Source organism: Cibotium barometz, chromosome 22 (assembly GCF_041138505.1).
Source record: "Cibotium barometz isolate CiBa-2024 chromosome 22, ASM4113850v1, whole genome shotgun sequence".
Taxonomy (NCBI): Eukaryota; Viridiplantae; Streptophyta; class Polypodiopsida; order Cyatheales; family Cibotiaceae; genus Cibotium; species Cibotium barometz.
Window position 1 is genome coordinate 2,947,837 of NC_141067.1, and position 14,265 is coordinate 2,962,101.

The 14,265-nt window shown below is 45.0% G+C and overlaps 1 protein-coding gene across 2 annotated transcripts in view; it reads left to right on the top strand.

Annotated features, from left to right (window-relative positions):
* The window catches only part of LOC147626181 (sec23/sec24 transport family protein), a 57,590-nt gene extending 43,823 nt beyond the window's left edge, over positions 1-13,767 (top strand). The window contains exon 14 of one of the 2 annotated variants that reach the window (XM_086816297.1): positions 12,988-13,767. In XM_086816297.1, coding sequence (XP_086672423.1) covers positions 12,988-13,199 — 212 coding nt within the window. In that variant the 3' untranslated portion in view covers positions 13,200-13,767. The remainder of the gene's footprint in view (positions 1-12,987) is intronic. The other variant, XM_086816299.1, reaches the window with a different exon arrangement.
* The last annotated feature ends 498 nt before the right edge of the window (positions 13,768-14,265 follow it).

Sequence of the window (14,265 nt, forward strand, 5' to 3'; positions counted from 1 at the left end):
TCATTTCTGCAGGACTGGGATTAGAAGATTTGAGAGCACGGAACGCATCTCCAAAATCTTTGTCAGTCAAATACTCATTTTTGAAACAAGCAGGGATTTCCTTTTGTACATCTGTGATGGCAAAATTAGTGGCTCGAGGCATGCGGCTCAAAGCATCTGCAACCACATTCTGAAGACCAGAAACATACAGGATAATCATGTGGAAATTAGCCAAGAATTCAACCCATCGGCCTTGTCGAGAGTTCATAACAGGTTGAGTGAAAATGTACGTCAGAGATTGATGATCTGTACGTACAACTGAATCTGCTCCAAGAAGATAATGTCTCCAAGTCCGATAAGCATGCACGATTGCCAAAAACTCCTTATCATACACAGGATACTTGCTTTGAATGGCTGAAAACTTCCTTCTGTCAAAAGCAATGACACGATCATTCTGCATCAAAACTCCGCAGAAGCACGATCTGAGGCATCTGTCATTACATCAAAGGGCTGGGTGGGATCTGCTATGGCCAAGACCGGGGTTGTCGTCAAGGCATGCTTGAGATCATTGAAGGATTGCTCAGCTTCCAAAGACCACTGAAGTTTGTCCAGCTTTGTCAGTTCTGTCAAAGGGGCAGCAATCTCCGAAAATCTATGCACCTTGTTGTGATAAAAGCAAGTCCCAAGAAAGATCGAACATCTGAAATGGTGAGAGGCAAAGGCCAATCCACAATCGCCTGAATCTTCTTAGGATCTACTGCAATCCCATTAGTAGAAATGATATGACCAAGATATTCCACATGGTTCGTAAAAAATTCGCTCTTCTTCTTGTTGATGTACAGCATATTGGTGCGTAGTACTTCAAATCTGTAAATGCTCTTTGTGATCGACCATAGATCGGCTAAAAACCAGAATATCATCGAGATAAACGATCACAAACTTGTCCAAGTACGGCCCAAAAATTTCATTCATCAGGGTCATGAAAGTGGCCGGGGCATTGGTTAACCCAAAAGGTATGACCAAGAATTCATAATGGCCATATTTTGTCCGAAAGGCTGTCTTGTATTCATCACCATTATGGATACGAATTTGATGATAGCCAGACTTCAAATCAATCTTGGAAAACACCTTTGCACCAAGCAGTTGGTCGAACAACTCATTGATGCGAGGCAAAGGGAATTTGTTCTTGATTGTCAGCTTGTTGAGAGCATGGTAATCAATGCAAAGTCGCATTGATCCATCCTTCTTTTTGACAAGCAAAACCGGGGCTCCGAAGGGACTTTTGCTGGGATGGATGTGACCTTTGTCCAGCAACTCCTGTAATTGCTTTTGTATATGGAGCTCGGGTTGGAGGAGGTTGACCTAGGATAAGATCAATCGGGTGATCCACAGGACGACGAGGAGGCAACGTCGTCGGAAGATCATTCGGAAACAAATCTTGAAAAGGCCTGAAGAAGGGTTGCTCCAAGTAAGCAGTTGTTGATGGACGAGGCTTGAGATTGCTCACTAGTTTCTGCTTCAATCTCCCGTAACATAACCAAGGATGTTGTACAGTCACGTTTGTGGACGAGGCGTTTGACTTGCAGGGCAAAAACAACAGTGATGGGTTTGGCACTGAAAAGGCCACGAAGTTCCAGCTCTCGACCATCATGGTATAACTGGATTGAATGAGAACAAAAGTTGATCACTGGATCATATCGATATAGCCAAGATTGTCCCAGTATCATGTCATAATGTGACAACGGCATCACTGAAAAACGGTGATCTTGGTAATCTTGAATCTGGAACTGAAGCTGTTGCACCTTTTTGTTACAATTAAGGAAGGAACCATGAGCAAGCTCTACTTGAAAAGCATCCACAAAATGTCGGGTCTGTAGGCGAAGCTTGTGAACCAAAGAAGTGCCCACAAAATTAGTGGAACAACCATTGTCCACCAGCACATTGATGGGATGGTCGCCAATGAAACCCAGAAGACTAAGGACCTGCTTGGAAAGATTCACCGGAACAGGGTTGGTACTTTGGCCATTAAGCATCAGGGTACTAACAACTTCAGAAACGCGAACAGAGCAAGCTATTTGTTTGTTTTTGTCTTTCACAGGAGACGGGTCATGATCAGCATGGTGGCAACTGTCCACCTGAGAATTGCGCCGAGTGTTGGAGGGTTTAGAGCGCTTAGGACATTCATACCACCGGTGATTGCCAGAACAAATTGTACAGAGACCTGGTGGACGACTAGGTTGGGATGAAGGGGCAGTCGATGAAGAGGTTTGCTGTTCTGAAGAGGTTTCTCGCTTGAAGTTGCGCCGATCATTGCTGCGACGGTCCTGTCGGGACCGATCTTGGTTTTCGGTGCCAGAGGATTAGGTCTGAGAGGATCCTGCGTTTGACGCGGGAGCTTGCCCGGAGAAGCGCGTTCGGAAGGACTGTTGTCCAGAATATGGTCGCTGAGAGTTGAGTTGTCCAGGATTGGGACGCTGGGGTTGGCTAGTCCCATTGGATCGATTCCGCTGGTAAGAACGGGCGCCGGAGGAAAAGTTCTTGGTAGGACGCCTGTAATGCGCTCGACATACGAGATTGCTTCATCCAGGGTGGCAGGATTGTACTTATGGACTTCATCTTGGATCGTGGGTTTTAAGCCTGTCAATGAAGCTGGTCAGAGGGGCTGAGTGTCTCTATCTCGAGAGCCAGTTTTTGAAACTCTGAGATGTACGCGGCCATGGAGCCAGTTTGACTTAGGCGGCGGAGAGAAGACCTGGCATGAAAGTTCGCATTTGCAGGCTCAAAAGCCTTGCGAAGAGCACACCGGAATTTATCCCACGTTGGAGTAGACTTGCCATTTGAAATCCTGCGTCGCCACCAAAGGAAGGCGGTATCTTTCAAGAGGGTACTGGCCAATGCCACCTTTTTAGTTTCGGGCAATTCGGTATTTGAGAAATAAACCTCCATCTTGTAGAGCCAGTGATCGATTAACTGCTTATCGCGGCGGCCATTGTAGGGCTCAGGTAACTTGATATCCATCTTTCTTGTCTGTGCTGTGGTCATTAATTTATACAAAAGTTTGAGTTCAATACTGTCTACCTCGGCGGTCGGATCGGGAGGAGTTGAAGGATTGTCTTGTTGGCCCACCGAGGATGATGATGATGATGTTGGGGAACGCGAACGACGCGCTCGCTGTGACTTCTTGGATCCCTCGCGCTGGTGTTGGTGCCGTTGTTGCATGTCTTCCATTTGTGATCGCATTGATGCCATTCCGTCGAAAAGGGCCCGTTGCAAGTCCTCCATCTGTTGTTGAAGAGTGGTCATCTGCAAGGCCTCTATCTAAGGATCGGCGGGTGGCATGTTGTCGTGCGAAGTCGACATCTGGAGAACTCAGAGAGAGTACTGCGGTGAAGCAGGAAAGGTCCACCTGAAATGTAGGATGGAAGGAACAGCTACTGGAGAGGCAGTAACGGGATCCTCGTACTCGAAGTCGGGGTCTTCCACTTCCTCGGGATCGTCCTCGAAGGGTACTTCGTCTGCTTCTACTTCTTCGTTTGGTTCCGCCAAAGAGCTGGGCACTGGAGATAATGGAGTATAATCGAGGACGAAGATCTCGTAGTAGAATGTCACAGGAGGGCGCGTGGAGGAGATATTGCGGAGGCCATCCACACTGCACTTTGGAAGAAAGTGTGCCAACTGAGGGTACCGTGACAAAAAGTACTCGAAATGAGCAAGGTGCAGTGGCTCGCAGGTGAGGAAAATAGTCTAGATCGCCCAAGTGTCGGGTTCGGTTACATGCGGACTGCTGATGTGTATGCGGTACACCTGTGAGGCCGGGGCTACTGGGATAGGAGAGTCCGGGAGACTTGGAATCCACCCAGCATCGGCGGAAAGTGGCACAGTCGGGGCACGAGGAGGGTTGTGTTTGGGAAGAAGAGCCTCGGGGATCTCGTCGATGTAACTCAGGTAGGAGATGTGGGGGGGGGGGGGGTGGTTGCCGAATCGCCAACAAAAAGGGGGGGGGAACGGTTCACACTACCGCATGCCCGTTTTTTTTAAAAAAAAAATTGAAGACCCACGTGTCAATGTTATGTATTAATTATTATTTTTTAAAATGGTGTAAAGGTGACGCGCCTGGATCGCATAGCCGACCGGAGGAAAAGGTGCATCGCTTCGAAAAGGCGCCGCCAGCGAATAAGCGAAGAGGTGGAGGGTGGTCGCTATGTGGCGGCGAGGGGCTCAGGGCCGGCAGCTGCACGAAGCAAGCAAGGGGCTCACGCCGACAGCGAACAAAGCAAGGAGAGGGGGGGGGGGCGTTCATATTCGGCAGCGAGAGGGGGGATTCCTGCCATGCTGCAAACGCCTAACACCACCGGCAGCAGGGAGGGAGGGTAATCCAGGTATGCAGCAAGGGTTCCCTCTCTAAAACACACACGGTGCGTGTGTATGGGTGTGGAAATTATTATTATTATTATTATTTACATCACCATGGGCAAAGATTTACGCCAAGTCCACCATCGCTCCGTTGCTTCCATACAACACCGAGAAGAGGGGTGGACAAGGGAGTGCCGCGGAGAGGGTGAGGGCTTCACAACCTACGGGTAGGAAAAATTTTGCTCTGATACCACTGTGAGGATTATGTTGTTAATCCCTCATATTGTGTACTAATTACTACATAAGTACTTAACTTAGAGAACAAGAACCGTCAGGAGAACACTTGAGAGAAGATTGAATTGACTTGAATTGAATTGATTAAATTGAGTACAATAGATCTCTTATATAGGAGATGAAGAGACATTTGAAGAGGCATGTCCTTTGATGAAAGGACATGACCATAGACGAAAGGATACAACTTTAGGCTAAGGGATGTGTCTATTCGGTGTAGAGGCACAACCATTCATCAAGGGATACAACCATTCGTCGAAGGGATGTGGCTATTCGATGAAGAGGTACATCCTTTGGCGAAGAGTTGCAACCAATCGAGGGTAGGGAGACACATTTGAAGAGGCATGTCCTTTGATGAAAGGACATGACCATAGACGAAAGGATACAACTTTAGGCTAAGGGATGTGTCTATTCGATGTAAAGGCACAACCATTCATCAAGGGATACAACCATTCGTCGAAGGGATGTGGCTATTCGATGAAGAGGTACATCCTTTGGCAAAGAGTCGCAACTAATCGAGGGTAGGGAGACACATTTGAAGAGGCATGTCCTTTGATGAAAGGACATGACCATAGACGAAAGGATACAACTTTAGGTTAAGGGATGTGTCTATTCGATGTAGAGGCACAACCATTCATCAAGGGATACAACCATTCGTCGAAGGGATGTGGCTATTCGATGAAGAGGTACATCCTTTGGCGAAGAGTCGCAACCAATCGAGGGTAGGGGTTCCCTTGGTTGGTTACTCTTTGCATCTGCAACAAGAATCAGCAATGAAGAGAGTATCTGATACATACATACGTCACAATCGTGATAGTTTAGGTTTGAGTTCTTTCCACCAAAGCAAAGCTTTGCTTGAGAGGAAACCTGTTGCTAACGGAATCTTTTTGCCATCGTCATATGGATGAAACTGGAAATGGACCTGTCACTTATGTAGCCATGTGTCCACTATCTCCTTGGTACGCTGCTTTTGCTTGCCCCCAAACTGTTCCGGAGTAATGTTGGGGCCTAAAGCAGATGCTAAGGTATCCATACCCGAGAGAGTAGACAGGGTAGTGGTCAATAAAGAGATGGAGTTTTGTAAAGGCTGCATTTGTGTGGCGACTTGTGCCTGGCGTTCCGAGAAAGAAGCTTCAAAAGCAACTTTAAACTCTTGAAAATCAGATTTTGATACAAAATCGTCGAAAACATCGCCATCGGTGGCCTTAGTAGCTGGTAGGTCTTCACGTTCGGGAATGGGTTCCATCTCCGATTCTTGGGTCGACATCTTGAAGAGGGCAAGATGAGAGAAAAGCTTGGCTTTGAACAAGGAAGAGTGCTAAAGAGTACGAGGAGGAGTGTGGCAAGAAGCCCTCTTGAGGGGAATTTTATAGGCCTTCCGAAAAGCATGTGTTTTTACGCATTGCTTTTGTGTTAAAAAAAAAAACCATGCTGGAGGGTTGAAAAAAAAAACACACCCATAAAGCTTGGTTAAAAAAAAACACTTTTAAAAAAACACATAAGCTACATAAACTAGTTGCCTAGAAGATTAAAAAAAAACATGCTTTTTTTGTTTTTTTTAAAAACACGCTTTTGAAAGGTTGTTTTTAACAAGGTTCAAAAAACAAAAGCAAGGCGTGTGTTTAAATAATAAAAAAACGAAGGCTAAAAATATATAAAAAAAAAACGATTGCTTTCCAATCGCCACCTGTTGGCTGGTCGATTGATGCTTTCCGCTTTTTTTTCCTGCAGCCCGTTGATCGCCACCTGTCAATCGAAGGAAAGAAAGCCTTCGCCACCTACTAACAGCAACGAAAATACAAAAAAAAAACAGAGCCCAGCTGTTCCCCTTGATGCGCAAACACCCGCCAGCTGTTCCTTTGCTGCATGACTGCTTTCCTCTCCCTCTCTCTCTCTCTCTCTTTCTGATGCTGTTCACAGTGCTGACTGGGTCACACAACCGACAGCTCATGCTTTACTCCTTGTCAATAAAATAACTCCTCTTCTTGCTTAACAAGATAACCCTTTCTATGACCACAACTTCTGAGTCCTAACGATGGAAACATAACATGCTGAACTCTGAAAAACAGCAGTATGCACAAAAAACCAGCAGCCTTCTCAAATTCATACCTCTTTCTTCTCTACCTATCGACTTGCATGTTCTCGAGGCTTGCTCTGATACCACTGTCTAATCCCCAAAGGATCACCTTGTAGAACGCTCCTGATACAAAACTCGAAACCTGCAAAATAAAGCCAAGCAACGTGAAGGGGGTGAAGGCCAGACTCACCTCCCAACCTTGACAGCCATGGGCAAACCCACAAGTCTTGGCTGTCCCCACCGAGCCACGAGCTGAGCTAACTAGCTAGACGTACCGACCAATCTCTACCTCGTGACGTTCCATACTGCCACGAAGCTACCCTCGCGGGCCTCGAGACTGCTGCCAGCCTTGGTTGCATAAAGGAGGTGCACGTCTGCACTAGATCGAGGCTCCTGACCATAGAGCTCTTACAAGACACGCGAAACTCTATATACTATTGACTAACCTTGGCCACCCTTTTATAGGCTCTTGGCCGGTCACCGAGCGTCCACATTTTTGCGCCCGCCCATCCATACTTGGGTGTCTGCCCGTTAGTCTATCCCTAGCCTGTTAAAATATTGCATCTCTGTTAATGCTGTCGTGGAGGTCATGTCGGCCTGTTTTCTACAGCCGACTGCTTCATGCACAAGTATATAAGAGTTGCTCTCTTTTATTCATTCAATCATCTTTCATTGCCCTATTTGCTGGCTCTTGTACTTTGTAACCTCAAGCTAATAAAGCTCTTGTTCTTGCTTGCAATCTTTCTCTCTCATGTTTATTTTCTTCCGCTTGTGCACATTCTTTCATGGTATCATACGCTTAGGCTCTAGCTGTTGCACAATCTGCTTCTCTCCGTTTTCTGTTTCCCTAGATTCTCCAGGCTGTAGATCCTTCAAACGGTGGCTGCGTTTTTTATTCTACAGAGGCAAGTGGAGGAATTCTAGCTGCAAATTCAGTAAGTGCATTAGAGAAGTGGCACATCGGCTCTTCTCCCTTCCCCTCTTCCGGTAGGAGGTTTCCGGTGGTGTGATTCTGGGTTTCTTTTGCTGCTGTCCAGCCTACATCTTCAGAGGGGGCTACTAGTCCCTAGTTGGATCCTGTGGAAAGGTGCTTGAGAGAGCACGTGGATTACTTAGCTACAGAGGTTGTTTGAGACATAGCTTGTTTGAGGCAGACATGGGTCTCCCCTGCACGAACAAGGAGGACAAGCTCAGTGGTTCAAACTATGATCACTGGAAGCTACAGATGAAGGTCTGGTTCACACACAAGGGACTTTGGGAGATTGTTCAGGGCCACGAACGAAAGCCCGAACGCCCTACCAGCTCTAGGAAGTGGACTCAGGACCAGGAGGATGCCTTTCTCGCAGAACTTTCAACTTGGGAGAATCAAGACTCAAAAGCTCACTCTGCACTTGCACGAGCCATCTCACCAGAGGTCTCCCCCGCCGTGCAAACATTGGATTGTGCTGCTTTGGATAAAGCTGATAGATCTATATGCACGGGACTCTACAATGCGGTCTGTCAACCTATTGGGTCAGCTCTTTTCCTTGGAGTTTACAGCAGGGACTTTCATGCAGTCATTTGTGATGAAGGTTAAGGTAATTCATGACCAATTAAGTGGCAATGGGTACTGCCCTGACCTCTTCAGCTTACAAGGAAAGTTTCCCATGCAAAACTAAACATGTGTAAAAGTTTCCCATGCAAACTAAAACATGTGTAAAAGTTTCCCATGCAACCTAACATGTGTAATCTTTTTCTATTTTGAACTAAGAAAGCTTTTTAGAAAGGAATTCACCTATAAAAGAAGGTAATTCCCTTCATTTTGGAAGAGGAGAGTTCATGTAAACTTGTGCACTTTCGAGAGCAGGAAGGCAAGAAGACTAGCTTCTTCTCTACCAAGTGTAGAGAACCATTTTTCAAGAGCGAAGGCTATCATGTGAAGACGGAGGTGCTACTCAAGAAGAGGCTTTGAAGAGTTGAAGAAGAGCCTGCTGATTTTCTTCATCAAAGGACTTCACTCTTGTGAGCATCCTTGCCACAAGAGAAGATATCCGGTAGGCCATTGGGGTGGCACACGAACGGGTGAGTTTCTCCAACACTCGATGCATGTATGTGCGTGTTTTTTTAAACATGAAGCGATGAATCCCGTTACATACAAACTAGGAGATTCCAAAGGCTTTGTTTTCTATCTTGTTTGATGGCAGTACCATGCTGATTCAAATCAGCCCATACTCTTGTAAAATTCTGGAGGAATAATTCATATTCCTGTGAAGGGGCCCGGCCGTTCCGGGTCTATGCTGTGTCGTCTCTCTCTCTCTCTCTCTCTCTCTCTCATTTATTCTTCCATCTATTTGGCTCATGTATTGTTGGCTGAAAGTTCACAAGTTTTACTTCAATTTTTAGGCATGATTAAAAGTGGATTAATGTGATTTAGCAGTGATAAGCTTGTTACGCAACCTTAGTGAGTTTCAGTGGTATCAGGAACATAAAGTATAGAGGCTACACAAAGCATTGTATGGTTTGAAACAAGTTCCAAGAGCTTGGTATGGTAAAATACATGTTCATTTGACTAGCAAGGGTTATGCGAATAGTCCAGTTGAAACCACCTTGTATGAAAAAAACTAGTGCCAATATTCTCATAGTCATCTTGTATGTAGATGACATGCTCATAACAAGGACTTGTGAAGATGAAATTTCAGATTTCAAGACTGATTTGAAAGCTGAATTTGATATGTTAGATTTGGGGCCTTTACACTACTATCTCGGCATTCAATTTATGCATAGAGATGATGGAATTGTTATGTAGCAAACTAAGTACATAAAGAGTTTGCTGAAAAGATTTCACGTGGAAGTATGTGAGAGAGAGATTACATGGAGGGGAGATCGGTTTATCTTACTGCCCTACACAAGATAATGTTGTAGATCTATGTACGAAGGCTCTGCCTAGAGAGAAGTTTGAAGCTTTCCGAAAAGCTTTAGACTTGCTCTCATATATAGAGAGTGATGTGCTACCTTGTACAATTCACACTTACACTACAAGGGGGATTTGAAGGCAAATGCACACTTATGGGGCAAATGCACACTTAAGGTAGTGCTATGTGTGAACAAGACCTTAACAATTTGGTTTTTCCCCATGGATATCGAGTGTGAAAGGACACTATCTTTTGCTTTGTACTTACATATTATTATGATGGATGGTTGACTCCATCACCTCCACTGATTCTCACTCTCACCTTTTGTGTATTGTGTCTATCTCCATCTCTGTTAACACACACTCTCTCTCTCTTCCAGTTCCAGTTTCATATTCTAGGTGCCAGTAGTATCATCTTTATTTTTCATTTTCTGGTTTTTTTATCCAGACATTGTATCAGATCCACCATGATGTAACTTTTTGGTCTCATAGGTCATTATGGCCTTTTGAAGACGTTAATATAACATTTCATTTCATTTCTCTCTTGCTGTGGCTATGCAACAAAGTGGTGGGTCAGCCCATGAGAGTTTGTGGGTTGTCAACCCACTCGGTGGTTTGGGTTCCCGCACACACGCACGCACACACACACACACACACACACACACACACACACACACACACACTCATTGAAACAGGTGGTGAGATTTTTAGCTAGACCTCATTTTTGGGCAGTTAGGCTATATATGATTGACCTTGACATATGACAGAAAGAGGACTGAGATATTGACAGTACATGACAGCGACATAGACAGCATTAAGAGGTTTGCATAGATGCGAGATTAAGATGCAAACATATCATACAAGCAACATACAGTGTACACCCATGAGAGAGGACATGGACAAGGCGCCCCTACCTGATGGCTCGGATGATGATGATGCATGAGAAGACAGCTGTGTAGGGTCCTTCATTTCCCAAGAAAAGACGCTCCATTACTAAAGAATTTGTACATTTGGATAAACAGATACAATCCCTCTAGTGAGGTGAGAGTGTAAGAAGGGGGACTCCATATATGGCCGGTCACTTTAGGAGGGAGCTTTTCACTGTGAGCTTGTAGTAGGAAGAAATCTTATCTTTGCCTCCAGACAAAATGGAGCGGGGGCTCCACATGCAAAGAAAAGCTGCCTCATCTCTGTATAGCCCTGAAGCTCCCCTTGAGACTTTCCCATGGGTCATAGGTCTGCAGCTTGCCCAAATGATACGGAAGGACTCTGCATAGTGTCTAATGCATTTTGCTGACTTCCGTGACTGCCATCCCATTGATATGCTAGATGGAGTGCGAACAGCCGTTGTCTTGGAAGAGTGCTAGACTTGTCTCCATCACCTATGTGACCTTGCTTCAAGTGATGGAGTGCAGTCTCTGTAAGTTCCTCAGTGAAAAGGCCCAACCATGGAGTGCTAGAGAGAACGTCGTAGGACTCCCATGCCGCACTGCATCATTGATAGCTTACTGATTGTGGCCAGCCATAGGGCATAGCATGCCGTGAGCTAACCAATGCTGTTGGAAGTAAGGGATGAAGCCTCGTTGATGAAATTGGATTTGGCGTCTGAGGCAAGTTTTGTTGCAGACGTGATAGCTGGGGTGGGAAGGGTGTGCTGTAGGGTTTTACCAGTACAATCTCCCTAGTATGTGGATTCCTTTGTAGTCAGGCAAAGGGAGGGTTCTGCTAAATTTGGCCGCCAAGAGGGGTCTGCTGCCACTACCCGAGGAGAAGAGTCCATGTGCTAGGTGCAGCCATAGAAGTCAGGAAATTAAATATTCTGTGGGGAGGCCTTGAGGTTCTTCTTGGTGGCATCTGGAGAGAAAGTCAGGCTCAGGCTGCTCCCATGCCCTATTAAAAAGATCACTTGGATAAGGGCACTTGGACATGTGCTGTTCATATTTGTGGCCACGATAGAAGTGCATTGTATATGAGTGGTTTGGTTGGATTCTTTGAGCTTCATGCTCCCTAGTCTTTACAAAAAAGCCCAATGTCTGCATCATGTATTATCTCCGCAAAACCCAGTCATTGCAACATACGCGTAGCGTTTGTTGGATCTCATAGGCTGGAGAGAGAGAGAGACGTCTGCAAAGGATCCAATGGCTATATGAGACCAAAAGGAACTATTGGGCCATGGGAAAGACTTGAAAAAGACTAGCTATCTGTCTATCTCAGCATCATAACAATGAGGGGGCTGTGTGTGCGTGAACGGTGAAAGAGAGAGCGCGAGAGAGCTTGTATAAGCGTCTATGAAAGACCCAAAGGGTCTTTGAGACCAAAAGTGATACATGTGACTTCTGAGTAAAGTGGATGCCAAAAAAGTATGAAAATGAAAAAAAACCATCAGCTAAAGGAAACAAGACCACATGGACCGTGTATACAATGAAATGGGTAGAACTCACCGTCCATTTGATTGGAATACTTTCGCACAAGATATGTCAAAGCCTAATAGACTTGCAGAACAATCTCAAGACCTACTCTTGGATTGCCTTTAGATTGAAAATGGTCGTCTGTCCCCTAGGAATGGTGTGCTGTCACATCGATGGCTTTCTTCTGCTAAGCTTTGGCTCTTTGATGTGTTCTTTGTGTCATCATCGGAGGGTGTCTAGGCGTTTGGATGTCAGGATGGAGACTCCCTTTGCTGCTAGATGCCCAGGTGAACTTGTGGTCGTATCCTTGTCATCTGACTTGTCCAATGCTGATATAAGGAGTGCATCTGTTCGTCTTGCCCCATTTGTTCTTTCATGAGTTGGTCGCTGTGTCTCTGTATCTCATGCAGAAAGAGTGCCACACACCTTTAGTCCTCGTACTCTCTGATTTGACGGGGTCTCTCTGAATAGGCTCGATCTTATGCATATAACATACCATACTTGTTTGCAGCTCTCAGTTCTCATGTGTAAATGGCACCTCTTTCCTTGCTTCAATGTGGAGCCTATGTGATGACAGGTGGAGCTGGTTCATGGAGATGCTTAGTGCATGTGACATATGAATCTTTTGGTAACATGGCAAGTGAATAAACTGATCTGGGGAGTTGGTATATGCTTATTCTGATGACTATTGATTGCATTCTGTACTGGTACCTAACGAGGTTCTTACAATACTTTTAAAACCCCTTGATTACAATATGCAGTGTTCCATAGGCAGTACAAATGCATAAGCTTCTATTTATGAAGTCATGTCTGTTCTAGACCTTATTAGTCGGCCCCCAATTCTTCATCGATGTGTCTAGTATACTTTTCCATGCAGCCTGTGCATGTTGTTAGTACACAATTTTTAAGAGAGAGAGAGAGAGAGAGAGAGAGAGAGAGAGAGAGAGAGAGAGAGAGAGAGCTAATTGTTGATTTTGTCTCTTTTGAAGGCTTGTTACGCTCAACTATTAACAAGTTGAAACTGGAAAGAAGCATCACGCCAAAGCTGCTAATTATTAGGGAAGGTCATGACAGAACAGAGTCTTTTGATAATTTTCTGATCGAGGAACAGGATGTGGATGGGGCAGGCATAGGCAATGGAATGGGCTTTATCTCCTTTCTGGACCATATATCTCATAATGTCAAAGAATACATGAAATAAGAGGTACTCCTGTAGCCTTGATGATGGAGTGAAATAATGGTCTGCTTGCTTGTGGACGAATGTAATCTCCTCACCAGCATTTGGTCTGGTTTCCCGTTTTGCAATGGAAGAGATGTCAGATAGTGGTTATGAAGAAAGGAACTGCCTTTCCCACAACTTGGATGTCTGCAAAATCACTTTCCTATCCCAAAGTAGAGGGATAACCTAATCAGGTAGCTTTGTTTGAATGGATGTTGCAAGCCTTCAAAAGTATTCATGTAGATTGTGGTTAGTATTTCTTTGAAGTTTGGCCTACTGTAGATCTTTGTAGTGTCGAAAAAATCTTAGTTTCGTTTTACACCCTGTTGAACCATGAACCTCTCTCAACATTCATGTGGGATGTTGAGAAACTACTGAGAGCTTCTAAGGACACTCCAGCAAGCCGATTTTAAGAGGAAAGTGGAGGTCTCTACATTCACAGATTCAACTTAGGAAGTGAAATGCAAGGCATTGACAAAATAAATGCACTGGATCATGCAGCAGGTCTTGTAACTCTCATCAAAAAAAGCTTTGTATCTTATTTGAGACACTGTTCGTGCACGATCAGGATAAAATAAATGCAGAGTTTAGAGGCAATGTGTAACTCGCAGTGCCCAGGCGACTAGGGCCTTTGACACACTTGTTGATACCATCAATGCATATTAAAACATTTAAACATGGCTACAACCTTAACACATCTATCATCACTTTGCATAAAAAATAAAAGCTGGACAAAACATCCACAAATGCTTAAAATGGACCTTGCACATGTGACACCGCATAGAGGCCGGAATGGGCCGACCCCCCACTTGGAGTATTTTATTACCCAAGGAGAATAATATCATGTACAAGCTTTGAGGGCATTACTCTCCCCACGGGAGATGCCGGATAATCCATATACAAATGCCATAACACAACCCAACACGAGGCAACCAAGCCGAAACAAAGGCTGTAGAAATGCCGAGCCAACAATATAATCCATATACCTCCGTGTGGGTATTGATTCTTTCCCAAAAACCACAAGTCTTCATGCAATAGAGTTGGTACA